This window comes from Haliaeetus leucocephalus, unplaced genomic scaffold (assembly GCF_000737465.1).
Source record: "Haliaeetus leucocephalus isolate CR32 unplaced genomic scaffold, Haliaeetus_leucocephalus-4.0 Scaffold196, whole genome shotgun sequence".
In the NCBI taxonomy this organism is placed as follows: domain Eukaryota; kingdom Metazoa; phylum Chordata; class Aves; order Accipitriformes; family Accipitridae; genus Haliaeetus; species Haliaeetus leucocephalus.
In genome coordinates this window covers 420,903-439,450 of record NW_010972632.1, presented here as the reverse complement: position 1 = coordinate 439,450, position 18,548 = coordinate 420,903, and the positions used below count along the sequence as shown (strand labels likewise).

The window sequence follows — 18,548 nt, the reverse complement described above, 5'->3', positions numbered from 1 at the left end:
TCAGTGCCTCGTGTGCGTGTGTGATCTTGAAAAAGATATGGCAGTTCAGTCCCAGCCTTGTTTTTTTTTTAAAAAGTACAAAGCCTAATATGGATAGAAAAATTTGAATTCAAGTACAAAAAGAGCATCTTATTTATTACGCTGCTGCTTTTAAGTTATGTCAAGGGCATATTGAATATATAGGTGGCACCTTCTATTAATGTGCAGGTAGGTATAGAAAAAACATTGAATTCAATTATGTGTGCTCCAGCACAAAGTTAAGCTGACTAGAAATGGGCTCATTGACTTTCATTGCCCAAGCAAAAAGAAGTACAGAACTGAAACTCATAGCACCCTTATTGCAAAGTCAGATGGACCAATTCCCTCTCCCAAATCCTCTTCATCTAACTCTGAGGAGTGTAAACGTTCATATGCTTAGATCATGGAGATGGATATAATGGTCCTTACAGCACCAATCGCTGTAGCAACCATGAATGTGAATTCTTTCTGGAACTGTGGGGAGATTGCAAGCTCTAGCTCTGCAAGTCTTCTGTGGTCCAGTATTTTACCAAGAACAACTTCCAGTTCATCGTAGTTCAGAAATGGCTTTTCCTTGAATAGGAGGTTTGACAATTTCTGCCCCAGTCTCATAGCAGCAAGGGATATAGAAAATGGCTGTTAATCATCAGGGCAAAGAAAAGGAACAAAAGAGCTATGATCCCAATACAAAATAATAGGAAGAAATAATTCGGCAGGTGTGGACTTGGCAGAACATCCTGCAAATGTTTGGATGGGCATGTGTGCATGCAGGGGACTTCATACATTTGTAAGTGTTTTTGTCTGTAAAGCTGTAGGAAACTTTCTATTGAGTTTCTAAGACTTGATAGATGGGAGCTCAAGAAGAACATTTGAGGTGGGAGCTTCTTTCCTTTCTAATATCTGTGTAAATAACTCCATGTGCTTTATTGGTCTCAAAGTCTCCACAGTGGGGAAGAGGAGAATCAATAATCGTTTAAAACTTTGTGAATCAATTAGATGAGCAAGACAGGCATGACAGCAGGTTCCCAACAGAGGCACTGCTCACTGGTTGATTAGGAAGGAGAGCTGGGTAGAGAGAAGGTAGGTGCTGCCATCCTGGAGTGCAAGAGGTAACTAGCTATGGTCAAAGCCGGCCCCGATGGGGATCAGGCCTTCAGGCATGACAAATGAGGCTGCATATCGAAATCCTCATTGCTTGTTCCAGCCAAGGACTCTTGTAACACAGTGATACAGTTGCTTTCCAAAGCAGGGGCTGAATCCAGAGTCCAGGTCCAATGGTTCAGGAATCCACCTCTGCTGCTTCTTAGGCTTAGAGAGTTCCCAGATAGATCTGAAACAAGAAGCAGTGTCACCACAGCAGTGCAGGCCAGGATTTGAACTGGTTCACTCTCCTGACATGGCAGCTCTACTTGGACCTGAGCTGGTGTTTCCACACAGTACTAATGCATGGATGCCTTAGGGCCAGCTCACGATTTCTGTGCTTCCTGTTGCATGGTGCAGACAGACATACACATTATGTGCTAATAAGGCAGCTGCCTGCGAGCAGCGTGTCCAAACAAAAGCGGACCAGGGTACTGTTTCTTCATTTTATGCCTGGGCTCTTTTATACTATTGTGGCAGCATAAGGAAGGTGGCAAAATCCCTCTTAAATCGCACCACCCAGAGCTGCCTTCTCGCCTGGTGCACAGAGAGGGTTCGACATTGCTTCTGTCCCAGCCCATGCTGTAAAACACAGGCTGGAGTGAGCTGGGGCGAGTCAGGTTTGGGAGAGCTCAGGGCAGGGAGGAGGGGTACACTAAGCAAGCAGCATCTCCATTCCAAAGTGATAGGATCCAGTGCGGAGGGGCGCAGTGAAGGGTAGCGCTGGTCCTCATGGGCTCAGAAAGCTGTGAGTATGAAATGGCTGAACGCTTACTCCCAGGCGCAGGAGGAGAAGAGGTGGGATCACTTCCTTCTGAATTTTGGGGCCTCCTCACAGCTGGGAGCCAGTGATTTGGGCTAACTGAATAAACCTGGCTGTATTTATGGGACTGAATCCCCAGGTAAGAGCAGTGCGTGAATGCAGGGAGGCAAAGACAGCAGCACATGCGTTCCACACCTTCCTCTCACACCACAAAGCAGAACAGCACCAAGGAACTCGGAGGCGGTCGGGAGCCAGCCCTGGAGAAGGAGGCATGGGCGGGCAGGATGAGGGGAAATCTTGACTTGACTCCTGCCTGCCCCTCGTTACTTGGCACGAGAGGTCCAGGCGGGTGGTCCGTCAGCCCCCGTCCTCTTCCCGAGCATCTCTGCAGTCCCACCACCTCTTTGGGGTGAGGGCAGCGACCCCCAGTCCCGACACCATCGGGCCGTGCTGTGCCCCGTGCAGCGCTGCGGGGAGCCGTGGGGGGCTGCGGGGAGCACCGTGGGGCCTCCCCGCTGGCTGCCAGCGCTGGCTGTAAGGAGCTTACGGCCACGGCTGCATTACGTGCGCATGGTTGCCAGGGAAACTTCACTGCTGAACTGGGACCAAAGCAGTGGGGGCCGGACCTATTTTTCTCTTTTTTCCCCCCTTTTTTTTTTTCCCGCTCAGAGCATCAGTTATGACCCTCTTAGAGAAGAGGCAGCCAGGTATGGGGCAGTGGGAAATCTGGAGTCTCTGTAATCTAGTCAGATCTCAGCTCTTGGTTTTGTCCCCTTGCTAGAGAGCTTTCCCATTTTAAGTGGTTTTTTTGGGGGGGTGGGGGTTTTTTGAGTAAGAGCATTGCCTGTTTACTGCTGGGCAGAATGGATGAGGCCAAAGCCTTTTACTGCTCCTTGCCTTAAGGAGAGTGGAGGGCACATCTACACAGGCTTTGCCTTCAGCTCCTCTCTCACTTGTACTCTGAGGCAAGCCAGCTCTGAGCCAAAGGGTATCAATGAGTTGAAAATGATCTAAGCTGGTTAATAAGGCCAGCCTCTAACAAAAGGTTAAGTCCTGGCACAATATTACCTTAAATTGACTACTTTGCTTCAGCTGTGGCACGGCCAGCTCAGAGCATGGGCACGGCCAACTTCGCTCTGTCCATAAAGGCTGAGTAGACCTTGGCATCATCAGGACTGCAGGTGCCACGTGTTAGGACACAGAGCAACTAACAGCCTTGCCCGCAGAAGGTTAATGCTTAAATAAGCAATGCAGAATTTGAGAGAAAGGGGGTATTCCTACTTCATGAGACAGAAGGGGAATGGAGGCCCTCACAGACACGCTCTGACCTGTCCACAGCTGGGCCACAGTGAGAGGAGATCTTCAGCTCCTGAGAGGCTCAGAGGGCATCGGATGCAATGCTGAACTTCCACAGCTTATCTAAATAGACTCTGTGAACCTTCGGAGGTTCAGCTCGTAATAAGGTTTGCTCATAATAAGAGACCAAAGGCATACTTGATGAAATGGAAGAGCAGTTAATTTAGAAATGATAAAAAGAAATAGTATTTCACCCTGGATAGTTGATTTGAGAAATTTATTCAATGACATCTTGCCAAACACTGTGACTGGACTTTTTTAAGAGTGCTGGATACGTTTATGGCTGCTATTGATTAATATGGCTATACCAATGACATCCCATTCAGCTTACAGTCAAAATTCAGTCCTTAGTCTGGAGGGTAAGACAGCCAGAAAAGCAGCCCCAGGCAAACACCATGATGTAATTGGATGGATGAGTAATGGAGCAGTCTGACTTTCCTCTCACTGTTTTGGGCTGGCAATGTCAGGCTATTAAGCCATCCTAGTGGGCTTGTCTGAGCTGGGACAGGGAGCTAGGTCTGGGCTGTCCAGATTGCCAGCATGGTAAAACATGGCACCTGGTGGGCAGAATCTACCCAGAGTGACCAGTGGTTTAATCCATCCATGTAAGCTCATCAAACAAAGAAACACACACACACACGGAGGTGAAAATGGAAATGTAACAAGCCTGGTGTGAAAGCTGTTTATCCTGGCAGCTTGCAAACTGCCATTTCCCCTCTGTGGAAAAGTGCTGGCATCCATATGTGGTGCTCTGAGAAGCCGGTATGGCATACCATCATGTACTAGCCTGCTTTGACCAGAGACTGTGTGTAAAATTCACAAATGGTGCACCCTCTCCTTAGCAAAACAACTTTTGGGGTTTTTCATATGTCAGACAATGGCCCCGATGTGTTTGACTCTTTCATCTTTTTTATTAACTGCATGTGGTATGGAGTGAAAGAATCCCAAGATCAAGATTACAGAGTCTAGGGTATCTTGTGTTTCCTCTGTTGAAAAATGCTTAGAACAAATGATTTCTGTAGACCCTTAAGTGGAAATCACTTAGCTGTTTTCAGCCCTTGAGTCATCTTTAATCAGAGACCTTTTTATTGCAGCTCTCAGGAACTCCTTGGTGCTGGAGTACTGACACAGTTGCCCCTGGGCTAGGGCTCTGCAGAAGATCTGTTTCCACTGCTACACAGAGATTAATATCCAAGCCATGACTGGGATCTGTGTATATGATGATACTTAAGTATATAGCTAACGTCATTATACATGTGAATCTTGGTACATTTGTTACCGTTTACCAGGGTAACACAATTGAGCTACACTAGCAACTCTAGATTCCTTATCGCAATCATTCTCAGTAGTCACCAGGGATCGTGGCTTCCAGAGAAGACCTAGGGAGTCAGCAACCATTCTCCTAATTGCCACAGTCCTTCTTTCTTGGCCACTTGTATGCCCTGCCTAGCAGGGACCAGAAGGACAGCAACACACTCTCCTGTAAGAGAGGGGTCTTACAGCCCTCCACTAATATATCACAGTATATCCCGCCTGCCTTTCCATCAGTGGGGACACTGGACTGGCTCTCTCCCTTTAACTCATCCACCAATTTCTGTAATCACTTCTCTGTAACCATCATCTCTGAGCTATGTATCCTTCTGTCAAATAAGGCCAGCGTGTTCAGTAGTTATTATGAGAACAAGGGAGGGAACTGATAAATTATGTGGTTACATAAACCACATTTCTGCATCTAATGAATTTGAACTTCCCACTGATGGCACGTTCCCAGGGCAGCTCTGAGGATTTGCACCAAGAATGATCCACTCATCAGTGAATCGGAGCACTGGGAAAGGATTGCAGGAGGTCATCTGTTCCATCTGCTGTGGAAGCCAAAATCAGTAATAATGCAGGGAACCTGTTCCAGTAAGACAGGGAAGTTTTGAAATCTTACTAAATAGTATCAACTACGCAGAGGGTCATTAAGAAGGTGTACGGTCCGATGTGCTCCATCCTTATTTTGAGTAGGTTTTGCTGTGAATATGTGTATTTGTGGAAATGTGAGCATGTATGTGTGTGAGAGATGCAGAGATGCTGTTCTAGATGCCAATCCCAGCATGGGGACATTGTGCTAGGGCTGTAGTGTCGCCGTGTTCTTATAGATCCTCCTGCAACCACTCAAAGAAAGGACTTGCACAGGATGACGCAGCATGTAATATTAAAAACAGAGTTTTATTGTATTGAGTCGTTGAAAACTAAATAAAAAAATTAAATGTGGGGAGAAAAACCAAACAGGCAGAAGATCCTGACTGCAGGCTAGCCTGAGGCAGTGATGCATTTGTGGTAAGAATAAACAGGAGTAAATGAACACTTAAGCAACAAAGATCCTGATTTCCTGTCAGATCTGTTATAACAAATGGGACTCAGAAATATGGAAAATTTAATTATAAGACTTTGAACTGTTGTGGCATTTTCCATCACGAACAATAAAACTCCCAGTGAATCAGGTATCCCACCAGGACTGTGACAAATAGGTACACAGTGGTGTCTCAATTCTGAAGAAAAGAAATACATAGGTAGGGAAATTAAGGTCTGTGTTTTCTCAGAAGTTATTTGGTGCTTGCTCACCCCTTTTTGGCTCCACAAAATGTGTGGTAGGCAGGGCTGCAGCCTAAACAAGAGGCAGCCCTATGTGATTTGTCTGTAGGTCATAGAGGAATTTTGCAAGTCAAGACTGTACTAAAGATACACTAACAGCTTTTCTGCTAAATCAGGAAATGAGAAGAGGGCTTTGGAAAGTGATAGCAGCCTGAGTTGTTAGGATCTTATACGATCCCCTTTGCAAAGCAGAAAGGAAGGGAAGGGCAGACCCCAGTTGTTAAATTATGGCTGCACAGAACGCTTAAGGCAGCAGCAAATGGGGTTAGATATACTGATGTTCCCAACAGCCTAATAAAAAGGGGCTACTCCAAGAGCAGCACAAATTGTACTTCTCCTGCACCTATGCAGAGATAGCAGCCTAGGCCATTTTGGAAAAAACACGGTTTATTTCTCCAAATCCGAGAAGCAAACACATGCTCTTGACTTGCTCCTCACTCAGATTCCTTGTGCATAACTTGACACACCTGGCCTTTGTGGGGTCTTGCACTTGGCCTGGAGCTAAAGGAACTTGCCACCAGTAGCAAAAGTCTCTTCGGGGCCCAGCAATGGGAGGATGGTGCGCAGAACCAGGTTGCATTCAGGTAGGTTGCATGGAAGAAACGCAGCATGCTGATCTCACTCCCCAAGACAGCTATGGCTCTCTAGTTCTTCAGGATGACTGGCCCACTGCAACCATTTTTGGGGATCCTGCAGTCTTCTCCTTTAGGGATGTTCTTGAGTCTGCCCCATGCTGAGAAGCAGTTTCGCTCTGCATAGTAAGGTGTTGTTTGTAAGGCAATAATTGCTCTTGCTTGCCTGGGGAATCCAGAGAGGCTGCTAGGAAGGAACTTGTGAGAAAAGCACCCTGGGGACCTCTCCTGCCACATCTGAGGTAAATGGTTCGTTAAAAGGCAGTGATTGCTTTCAACTGGTGCAGCTGCAGGAGGGCTCCTCAGGGGGTCACCTGCAGCCTTGCCAAGGGCCTGCGTCCTGGGTGCGTGTGGGGTCAGAGCTGGCCTTTGGGCAATATCTGCGTGGGCCTGCTCTTGAGGGACAGAAGGCACTGGGCACCTTACAACTGGTGGCAATAGCACGTGGTTGCTCTCTAAACCTTGTGCCACCTCCACAAACCCTCTTCCATCCACCTAGGAACTCACCAGTCTCCAGGAGGAGGCTTCACGGTGAGTGCTTTTGCACCTTCACCATGTGCAATCCAGCCTCCTTATCTGAGGGGTTAAACGTGCGGGAGGGGGAGGCAATACTTGTCCCGGCAGCGGTAAACTCGGAGCAGATTTTCTGTGGGAAGCCATCTGTCAGCTGGGGAGTGCTGCTGTGTCAACTGAGGGGCTCCACCTCCAGCTCAGCTCTGCAAACGATGGATCCCTGACCTTGCAGGGTGGCAGTGGGGGAGTACTGGGATCTCTGGAGGCATTGGGATCCTGTAATGGAGCCTCCACTCTTGTAGACTGGGTGAGTGACACCCTGCAGCATCTTGCCATCTCTTGCAGCAGTTAGCTATGGGGAGCCTGGGCTTGTAGGTGAAAGGGCTGCAGGAGAAAGACATGCTTTTTTGCTGTAGCCAGGGGATTGTATTTCACATGGATGACGTGCAATGTAAGGGATGACTTCTGCTTTGAACTCAACCTATCCCTATCCCAAACTTAAATCTGTCTCCCAGTGGCAATGCTCAACCATGTTTTGGCTGTTCCAAGGTGAAAAATGGAGGTGGAGAGTGTGAAATTTCTGCAGGAGAAAAGTAGGAGCTTGTAATGTTCTGTAAAAACCTTTAATGTCTGGAGGGGTAAATATTCCTTTTTGATTTTACACTGTAATAAAGCAGTAATGATTCTATGGGGTATATATGTGTAAAAATCGTAACCCCCCCTAAAATCACCTCTGATTTAAAAGCTTTCACTGTAACACCACAGTGAGGTCAAATTCCTGCTCTGATAGCCCTGTGGTTCTCTGTCAGTTCAGCTCCTTCTCTTTCTCCCTGACTTACCATCAGGTGTGTTCAAAAATAAGGCGAGGAAGGAAACTGTGGCTCTCAGGTATTTTTCTTAGCTTGCTTTTTGTCCCCCAAAAAGGCACTCACTGATGTTCCCATCCAGCTCTATCAGCAATTCTCCTGATTTATTATGAAAGGGACGCCTTCTTCTACACTGTTGTCTGTCCTTCCTCCCTCACCCCTCTCTTTTCTGAGTGCCAAGTTGGTTAGGGAATGAAGAACATTTGGCTAGCCCAACTATTGAGGTGATCAAGTGCCAAGAGACATCTTGGCAAGCCAAAAGCTGGACCAGCTTGTGCCTCCTCAGTGCTCTCATTTTGAATATAAGTTGCCTCTTCTTGCTGCTTCTATAATAAAAATGCAAGCAGTTGCTCAAGAGCAATTATTACATGCACAGCCAAGTGTTCTGTGCTGTTAGATTTAAGGAGGGGTGCTTACATTTCTCAGTGGAGAATTTTTTAGCTGGGTTGCGATAAAGCTATCTATTTAGTGTATTAATTTTTGATGTTCTGATACACTCCGGTTAGTGAGGACCCCCAGACTTTCTCCCTGAGTCTTCGGGGCCAAATTCCCTTCAACGGTTGGGCTATGCACTTGTGTGGAACGAACTGTCAGTGGGCACTTTAGCTGGAGCATCTGACCCTGTTTAAAATCACCAGGAAGGCAGTACCTCCTGCACCTCACTATCACACCTACTAACTCCTGCATGTGTGTGTGTGTATTCAGCCTTGAAATACTAGTGGATTTACCATCTCCCATCCCCTATTTGTCACTGAGGAAAGTACCCAGTATTTTTTCAGACAAGACTTCAAGATGCTCTCTGTCAAATGCTCCCATAATTCAATAGCCAGGTCCTTCAGATCTTAGACTCTCTGCTAGAAACTGTGGAAGTTTGCAGTCAATTCAGAGGTTCTTATACATAAGTATAGAAAAGCTTTTGTTGAATTTAATATAAAAATAAATGCTAGTTATCGGTGTAGCTGTCTTGCCTTTTCATGTTATGGAAGGGCTGAGTCTTCACACTCTAGCATTCAGTTTGGTACAAGTGGCTTTCAAAGGCACAGTGCAATGAAAGCTATTGAAGATGCTTGTTCAGGCTTTCTTCAAACTCTGGCAGATGCCATGACAATAGTGTAATCTTTCCTCTGGCTTTCCTGATTTTCTCCATAAGCTTAAAAGATAAAAAGTATCTTTTTATTGGAAGAGTAAGTTGTTTTTTTGAGCATAATTCTGGGAGAAGGGGGTGAATTCCAGTGATAGAAGGTATGAGCTGTTTGCCACAGATTGAAAGGCTCCTGGTTTTTTTGACTTGTCTCTGATTTGTTTTCTTTTCCTTTTTGTGTACAATTTATTTTTCCAGTGAGCAAAGAGCAGCCCTAAGAGTACTTTCACAAGTGGGTGGTGAGCTGTGTGGAGGAAGTGAACAGAGTTTAATCACCAAACCTTATAGGGGACGCATGGGGATCTGGGAGCAAGGACTCTTTCCTATGGGATGTGACCCATAGGGAGTTCAGGAAAGAGAAACAAACAGCTTAAAGCTGGGTGCAGGATCAGAGCTTTTTTTCTGGAGCTGCTGAGCTGTGGCATGTTTTGCCAATAGAGAAAATGGCTACAGGTAATCAAAACCATGACTAAAGAAGGGATGGATGGTTGGATGGATGGATAGATGATTAACTAGCATCCCTGCTGGAAAACAGCTTTACCTGCTAGGCTGTGGGAGCGTGAATTTGGTAGACAGCTGATCTAAATGTGAAATCTTGAGGTAATGTCTTGAAGCATTTGTACAATGAGTTTCCCCGGGTCTAAAAACTCCTGACTACCTCCTTTTGGATCTCTGGTTCAGCTTTTCTAGCTTATTGAGAGAAGGCGGGGCTGCTATCTTATTCCTAAAAGTGACGATTGGATTTTGAGAACTTTCCTATTGTAATGGGAGTCTCTGCAGAGAGTTATAATTTAATTCTGCCTTTTTTGTTTGTTTGTTTGTTTATTTATTTGTGATCTAATCCTACTCTACAGAAGTCAGTGGGAGTTTGCAGTTGATTTTGAAAGACAGCAGATCAATCCATAAGAGAGCATATTGGGAAATGCTTTTGCCATTCCTTTCCATCATGAATTGGGCAAAACCAGGGATTTGGATTTTACTGGGTCTGTCACAAATTGAAAGCCTGGTATCTCGTGAAATCCCAGGACGAAAAAGGATTGCATTATGCCATTGGAGATCTGAGATCTGTACAGAACTCCCTTGGAGTTTTGGAGGTTATAAAATGGTACAAGTTCTGATTCTTGCAAAGATGAACTTGGTATGGTAGAAGGATATGAAAGCAATACCAAAAGAAATATTGGGCTGACATTTCTCTAAAACATGGTATAAACAAAACCCATAATAGTTTAGCATTTTATTTTTCCATTTTAGTATGTTTTATGATGTTCTGAGACTGAGCCTTCACAGTCGTAGCACTGTGCTACTGCTTGCTTAGAGAGGAGCTTGCAGTTGAGGCTCTTGGAGCTATTTGTGTCCAGTGGTTTTGCCTACTCCAGGTGTATTTCAGTCTGGATAGTCAAACTAGATTGACTGATAAACTAAATCAAAATGAAAGCTGCTGTGTATCCTGTTTTATACTACATATAAGGTTATGATAATCCTTGGATTATCATAGCTCTTGATTTCTGCAGCCATGGAATATTTTGTACATATTCTCTTTTTCTGGCCTCACTTGTGTACCACTTGTTCCCTGTCTGTTAGAATCATGCCTAACATTTGAAACCTTTAAGTAATTTTGGCAACCTGCCTTTAAAAATAAAGTAAGGACAGCTGGTCATAAAAAGGCTTCTACTTCCTTCCCACTTGCTTCACTTAAATTTTAAATTTTTAAAAGTTAAAAATCCTTAAGCTCTGGCCAAGACATGAAGTGTAAGATTCTGACTGCGTGCCTCCCCCTTCACGCTCAATGGGTTGACTAGGAATGCTGTATATTTCCTTTGACCTATTCTTGTTTTCTTTTTCTCTCTCTTCCTCTCTTTGGCTTCCTATTCTAGGATGAGTCATCCATGTTCTTCCAGTTTGGCCCATCAATAGAACAGCAAGCCTCTGTCATGCTCAACATCATGGAAGAATATGACTGGTACATCTTCTCCATTGTCACTACTTACTTTCCTGGTTACCAGGACTTTGTGAACAAGATCCGCAGTACCATTGAGCACAGCTTTGTGGGCTGGGAACTGGAGGAGGTCCTCCTGTTGGACATGTCCCTGGACGATGGGGACTCAAAGATCCAGAACCAGCTCAAGAAGCTCCAAAGCCCTGTTATCCTCCTCTACTGCACAAAGGAAGAGGCCACCTACATTTTCGAGGTGGCCAACTCTGTGGGTCTGACAGGCTATGGTTACACGTGGATCGTGCCCAGCCTGGTGGCAGGGGATACAGACACAGTGCCATCCGAGTTCCCCACCGGGCTCATCTCTGTCTCATATGATGAATGGGACTACGGTCTTCCTGCCAGAGTGAGGGATGGAATAGCCATAATCACCACGGCTGCTTCTGATATGCTCTCTGAACACAGCTTCATCCCTGAGCCCAAGAGCAGCTGTTACAACACCCAGGAGAAAAGGATTTACCAGTCCAACATGCTCAACAGGTAAGGGAGGGGGCTGGGCTAGCCTTAAAAACGAGGGGTCACAGAGGACCTCTGAGACCAGAATAATTCTGCTGGGGCACATGACACTTGGGGGCAGTGGGTGATGTTGGCCAGAACCTGGGCAAGGGGAGGTGTGCTGGTGGTGGGACCTGTGTTGCTGTGCATCATGAGTGCCACTACTGTCACCCCCTTAGAAAGCCTCTATACAACACGGGGCAAGCCAGCATGAGGAAAAGGAACAATGAAGGCATAATGCAAAAATTTGGGTGTGCCCTTCGATGCACAAAATTTTGCTTTTATAGCATTGCTGAACTTCTTGGAGTGTCTTTGCATGAATGGGTCTGTAACCTTCAGGTGGGTTCTGCCTGAGAGCAGTGGGGATTTTTGTATTGAAATCTAGAAGGCTCCAGGTTTTGTTCCACGCACCAGCAGTATATGAACGGGTGTCCTTTATAAGTGATGGTTGTTTAACCCTCCTGGAATGGTTTCATGGCACCTGTTGTCTGAGGACCATGTGTCCTGCTGTCTATTAGCCCTGAATTACAGGAGAGAAGGAAGTGTAGAGACATCTGGAGAACTAGAGCTGCAAAAAGAGTTAAGAGTCAACAACTCTGCTCAGCTCCTGCTTTATACTGGAAGCCTTTAAAGCCCTCGGCTGTCTTAAGGATCCAGTTTACGTCAGAAATGATGACTTGTGCTATCACCGTGCTCATTGGCACCTTGTTGGCCATTGTCTGCTGAATGTTTTGGATCCCATTCTCTCTTGTGCACATTATGTAGAGAGCCTAGGCACCTCCACCAGAACAGCAAGTTTTCTAGATGGAAAAGTGCATTTAAAAATAGAGAAAACCTATCTGAATAAACGTCTTTTGATCCAGATTCAGATTTCCTGAAGAAACGGTGCTAAGACGCCTGTTTAGGGTCATAGAGGAACCCTGTGGTGGAACAACCTCTAGAACAGCACTCTGATTACTAGATCTTCCTTTCTGTTCCAGCTGGAGTTTTAGTGTGTCGCTAAGCAACCCAGATAATTAGACATGGGAAGAGCTGGGGGAGGTGATATCTGCAATTAGCCAGATGCCCCCTGACCTGTTCAACTGTCATTCTCCAGTCTTTTACATATAAAATCCTTGGGCAGGTTGGTCCCTTTGTGGTAGGACAAGGGGAATCCAGGCAGTAGCCATCAGGAGAAGTGGCCACACAGAGCTCAGCGTCTTTGTTCATTTGTCATGATGAATCATGGAACAGTGTAAATGTGATGGATTGGTTTGCATGCTGTGACCCCTTGCTGTCAACTGTACTAGGCGGGTAGAGAGAGAGTGGTGGACAAGAAAGGAGATTTTGCTTTGCCTGAAAGTTGGGGATTGAAAGAAAAGTCTATCCTTTGACCTGTTATATTATCTATAATGCTATCTGCTATTTGTTCTTTGTCTCTGTGAGCGCCTTTACTTCCTCTTCCCCACACTGGCTTTTTGCTGTCTGCAAGCCTTGGAATCACCAAAGGTGCCCAAAGCTTTTATCAGTTTCCTTTCCAGCTAGGCTTAGGGGTAAGGGGTGTTTGAGTCATCCTTGGAATGATTAAGCAGGGAAAATATATTTAATATATACAAAGTTATCAGAAGTAGCATCAAAGCAGGCTGTTGTTCTACCTTTCCAAATGAATGGTGATTTTTGGGGGGTGCTGTGTTGTGTCTTTTCAGCAGCTACCTAGAAAACAAAATGTCGTCCCCTGCTATGTGATGCAGTGTTCTGCAGAGACCTTCAGCTAAATAGTTCTGTTGACACTGTATTAGCCTGTGCATAACATCATACCCATATAGCTACACTGCTTCGAGGACCCAGTGTAATCTCTCTGCATAGCACTTCTTTGCGTTGTACAGAAGAGACTTTTGAGTCTCTAGATATGACGGTATTGTTGTGCAGTGTAGATATGCCCTGAAGCCTGGCCACCCCACATGAAAGCAGTTCTTGTCACTTTTGAAGATACTAGCTTTCTTCTTACCTTCATGGCCCAAATCATGCTGTTCCTTCTCCCTTGTCTGCTTTGGGTACAGCATTCACAGGAATGACTACAGATACGTGTAGATATACCCATCTTAGTTTGGGTACCAACATCAGTCTCACTGAGAAGCAGAGTCAATTAGTCCATGCCAAACTCTGTTCTGCCGCTGCCTAGATTGCTGCAGGCACCTGAGCTAGCTCAGAAATAATTACACTGTGTTGCAGTTGCTTCTGTGACCACAGTGCAAATACTTGCTTTGCCTTGCACAATGCTGGCCTGTGCTCTGCCGGTCTGGGGTTCTGACCCGCCCGAATGTTCCCACCCTGCCTGTACTTCCAAGTGAGGTGGTTAAAAAGTGTGACTTCAGTGAGTTGGGTGCATGGTTTTCTGTTTAAGTGAAATTACTTTTGGGCACCTTTTCAGCTACTGCTCTCTGAAATACACAATTGCTTTTACAAATCCAAAGGTTCAATAGAAATGTGATAGCTTCAAGCTCAGCCTCACAGCCTGGATGGAGTCTGGGCAGGAGGAAAGGTAGAGGAGAGGGAGAAGTGGAAAGAAGCAGACATGAAGATAGGAGTTCACCTCACTGAACCAAAACCCACAGAGATTAATGGCTGTAATCTGTGTTCATACCTTCAAGTCCCATTGAACTGGCTGGAATTTACTATGTGCTAAGCTTTAAACCCCTCCTGATATACTTTGTCTATCTGAGGTCTTTAAATCTCTCCTGAAATGCTTTGTCTATCTGGGGTATTACAGATTCTGCAGACCTGGCTGCTTCATACCTTCCCTAACCCCTTCCACCTGCTAAGATCCCCCAGCACTTGTGCATTGTGCACAGCAGGCAGCAGCAATACCTGCATGTCTGGGACATGGTCTGGCTCTCTTTGGACTGGACTGAAGGTTCTGGAAAACTAATTTTAGTCCTGCCCTGGACCCGGCAATACTATATTCAGCCATCTGCAACTTACAGTTCCCCCTCCGCATGCCTACACAGAATAGAGAAATGTATGTACGTGGGCTTGATGTCTGGGGAGACTGCAAAGTGTATGTGACCTCAGATAATACATCACCATGTAGCTGGTGTTTCAGAAACTCTTGAAGTTAATCCAAAGTGGTCCAATTTGCTTCAAATCCATAGCTGGGAGGCAGTGTGATAAAGGAATTTTCCCATTTTATTCTTTGGAGAGTGACACATCCAAGTAAAAAAATGTGTAATTTAGTTCAGCTGGGGCACATTATACACTAAGACTGTGAATTAGTCATTTCCCAAGATCTGCCTTTGAACTGTGACCATTTCTTACTTTTTTTTTTCTTTCTGAAAGTGCAGTAGCTCTGAATGCAGTTAAAATCAAATGGTCTTGCTCAATGTGGTCTCAGTTGGTGGTTGATCTGGGTGTATAATAGACAAAGGAGGAAATGAACTGAATGTTGCTCAGATTTGGAAAGAAAGCTCGGTTTCTCCATGTCTTTCCCCCTTCTTAGGTTGACGCTCTTGTTCGTTTTTGCAAGTGCTTTTGCAAACAAAGTTTTGTTTGACGTATGGCTGCAAGCACAAAAAGAAACAAGACGGACTGTTATCTAAATGCCATTTCTTGCCAATGTAGGTGTTTGGTCTGCATCTTCTTGTATTAATAATGGTCTCATAGCAACTGTTTCTTGTCTGTCTTGAAACTGATTCTCCTTTGTGTTAGGCTGGAACTGCAGAAGTATGATCACGACCATTGAACGTTGCAGATTTTGTCCTAGAAATGGGCCCACTGGTGAGGTAACTCCACTGACTAGTAGGAAGATGATACTTTAAGAAAGGTTTGTTCTACAAGAATTGTTAGTTTTCTCTTTGAATGATTCCTGAGGAAGTTTTCCTCTAGTGAGGGATTTATCTCAATTTATGATGATAATAGGCTTAGGTGATCATTTGGAGTCCAAATATCCAAACGCTGTTTTCCATTTCAATGACACTTTCATTCTTTTGTTTGTAATAATTATGTGTTCATTTATTCCTTCATTGTCCCAGAAAGAAATGTGGTTGGAATATTCCATTCTACCAAGTTTTTATAGTTAATCTCAATGGCCAGTCTTCAACCAGGTGTCCAGCAAACCACTGTGCTCTCTGCTCCCTTCTACCGGATGAGAAGATTACAAAGGTTGGGATGGAGTTTCTAACAGCGTTTTCCTCTGGAGAGATGCTTAGATGTGGAGTTCTTCCCTCTTGGCCCTTCCAAGGAGAGTTGCTAACCTTCTAGGCATTCTGCAAAGCTCATCTATTCTCCCTTCACCATGGCTGCTAAGGAGTGAGTGGGCAGAGGTGGATGTGTTTATAGGCAGCCTTCTGCTTATTTCATAATTTTAATTGATGGGACAGATTTCCTTGAGCTTGGGATTGGTGCTTCTCATTACATTTTAGAAATGCAAAGAAATAACTAAATGACAGGAGCATTCTTGGGAGTGGAATTCAGGGATGAGTCATGAGAAAAGAATATGATTTCTGGCACGTATTTGAGGAATAGAAGCTCCGCCGTTTTTGTATGGATATTCAGAGTCATTGGGCTACATAAGCTATGCTTTTATTATAGCCTTCAATGAGACCTGGGTTCTTCCTAGCAGTTGTCATGGCTGCTTGTGAATGCTGGGCCATAACTACTAGTTTGTTGTTGTAGGGTTACTAATGAGTTCTCCACTGATTGGCTTTAATAGTCTCTCATTTAACACCAGGCTGCACATACCAGATTTCATTTTAATAAAAAGTGCAGTGAAGCATTTGCTTTGGAATTAAAATACAAATGTGGAATTATACTGCCTTTGCAAAGAAATACATTAAGAGGGGAACAAAGGTAGGTTCAATTCTGCACTTCAGATTCCTCAAAAATAAAAACAGCTGGCAAGCTAGTTTGCTGTATTGTTTGGACATGATATTTCCACTCTGGGGGAAATACTTTCATCTGGAGCTTTCCATGCCAACCAGTTAAGAAAGGCAAAACAGCCCCTGATGAATGGTTGGAAACTATTTTCTCTGGAACACCCAGGGCAAGCTCTGTTCTCACGTGGCCACGTTTCCCTAGTGGAAACTAGGAATTGCTGGGGCTTAGACGGCTGAACAGTGAGTCAGTGAGCAGAGAAAGTACTTGCAATAGGCTTGTACAAATACATTGCTTCCCTGGAGGCTCAAGGCCACAGGGGCTATACGTATCCCTGGAAAGGGGTTGTGCCACCCTGATGTCCGGGAGCAGCACCATGCCCATAGCGTCCTGGACCAGCTTTCCCCAGGTCAGTGCCAGGGACAGTGCCCAGGCAGCACCTTTCCTTGTTTCCCAGGCCTCTCCCATCCCACCCTCCTGCCCTCTCTTCTACAGTCGTGGCAGCTATCATCTGCCACGTCAGACACGGGGATCATCATATGGCATTTGCAGGTACTGCCATGGAGCCGCTCTGTGTCGTCTCCCAGCCGAGTGAGCCGCATCCCTTCGGACAGCGCAGCAAGGGAGTTGAGAGCTGGAACGGAGAAAGGGCCATTTGTGTCGCCCTTTCTCCATTCGTAGGACTGTCGAGTTAACCTCGTGCTAAGAGAAGGGAGCACTGGCCAGCACTGGGGTCTCACTGGCTTTGGTGGGGCCACATCTACCTGCTCGGCAGCTGGCTGGGAAGCCCTTCTCCAGCCCTTAAACCCAGCGCTGCTCCAGCGGCGGGAGCTGCGGCGCCGGGACTTGCTTCTTAACTCTGGGGAGGAGGGGAGGGAAGGCATAAATGGCACGTTCCCACGGATGCAGAAGTTGCCCTTTTCAGAAACTTGGAGGGTGAGGGAGCATATGTAACTTTTGACCTTTCGGAGCCTTTAAGCCGGTGTCTTGTTAGCAGCTCGCTATGTTCCCGCTGGTTGGTGTGTCCGGCTGCCGTCAGGCTGGTGCTAGCTGGCAGCACGTGGCGGGAGCGCTGCTGGCGGATTAGAGATCCTCGCTGCTGAAATCTGCTCGTTCTTGTCACCGCTCCAGCAGCAGCTGGAGGCTGGGGCTGGCCCGCGTCTTCCGCCTCCGTCGGGGTCTCTCTGCTTCCCCGCGTCCCCTGTTGTACAGCACCTCGCTCTCCGCTGCTTGCATACTGCCATCGCTTTCTTTTTTTCACCTCCCCGCCTTGCGTCTCCTGTGGCATTTCATTTATCCTGTGTGCGTTGCTCCCCGTTGCGGTTGTTCAGTGCTGGTGAAAGCCACCGGGTTCGTAACCCTGGGGCTACCGGTTAGTCACACCGCCTGCCCCGGAGGTGAGCGGTGCGTGGGGGGAGCGTTCAGCCATGTGCCGCCCCATCTCGGGGGCCGTGCTGGCTTCCTCTCGCTCCTTTTTTGTTGTCCCCTGAAGCGGGACGCTGAGGGCGGCTTTGTAAGGTGCTCTTGACCCAAACCTCCCCCGTACGGGCGGGCTGCTAAGGGTGCCCGACGCAGAAGGGCACGGTCTGTGCCTGGCTGTCCTCCTTGGTCTGCCCAGCCCTCAAGCAGAGCTGCTCGGGCCGCGGGAGGCACAGCTGTCTTGCGAGGGAAGGTCTAACGTCGAACCGACGCAGCACGGCGGTGGGATACCGCAGGCCCCTGGCTTTTCAAAGGGAGTATATGACGGGGGGACAGCAAAAATGTTTGCTCCTCAGCAAGCGCCACAGGATGCCTTGGTCCTGCAGAGCAGGGCTGTGTCCGAGCGGGAGAGGAGGCACTTGTTCTGTGTGGACAGCTGGATTTTTCATCCTCTTTGCAATTAAAATAGGATGGGAGGCTTCAAGTGAAGCGATGGGTTTTTGGCAAGGGTTATCTTTTGATTAGAGGACAGACCCTTTCGTAAAGGCCTCCAAAATTCACCGGCTGGGAATGAATTTTGGTATGCGCCATCAGTTTCCAGATGGGAAAATGTCCGTGTTCTGCTTCCAACCCTCTGAGACATCTCCTGCTCTGCAGCCAAGTCCAATTAGTGCTAATCCCGTGGCAACTTCACTTGCTGGTGACAATATGCTTTAACTTGTGCATT

General features: G+C 46.3%; 1 protein-coding gene across 1 annotated transcript in view; it reads left to right on the top strand.

Moving 5' to 3' along the window:
- The window catches only part of GRIN2B (glutamate receptor, ionotropic, N-methyl D-aspartate 2B), a 205,203-nt gene that overhangs the window by 76,340 nt on the left and 110,315 nt on the right, over positions 1-18,548 (top strand). The window contains exon 3 of the mRNA XM_010565845.1: positions 10,941-11,539. Within this exon, the coding sequence (XP_010564147.1) occupies positions 10,941-11,539 (599 nt within the window). The remainder of the gene's footprint in view (positions 1-10,940; positions 11,540-18,548) is intronic.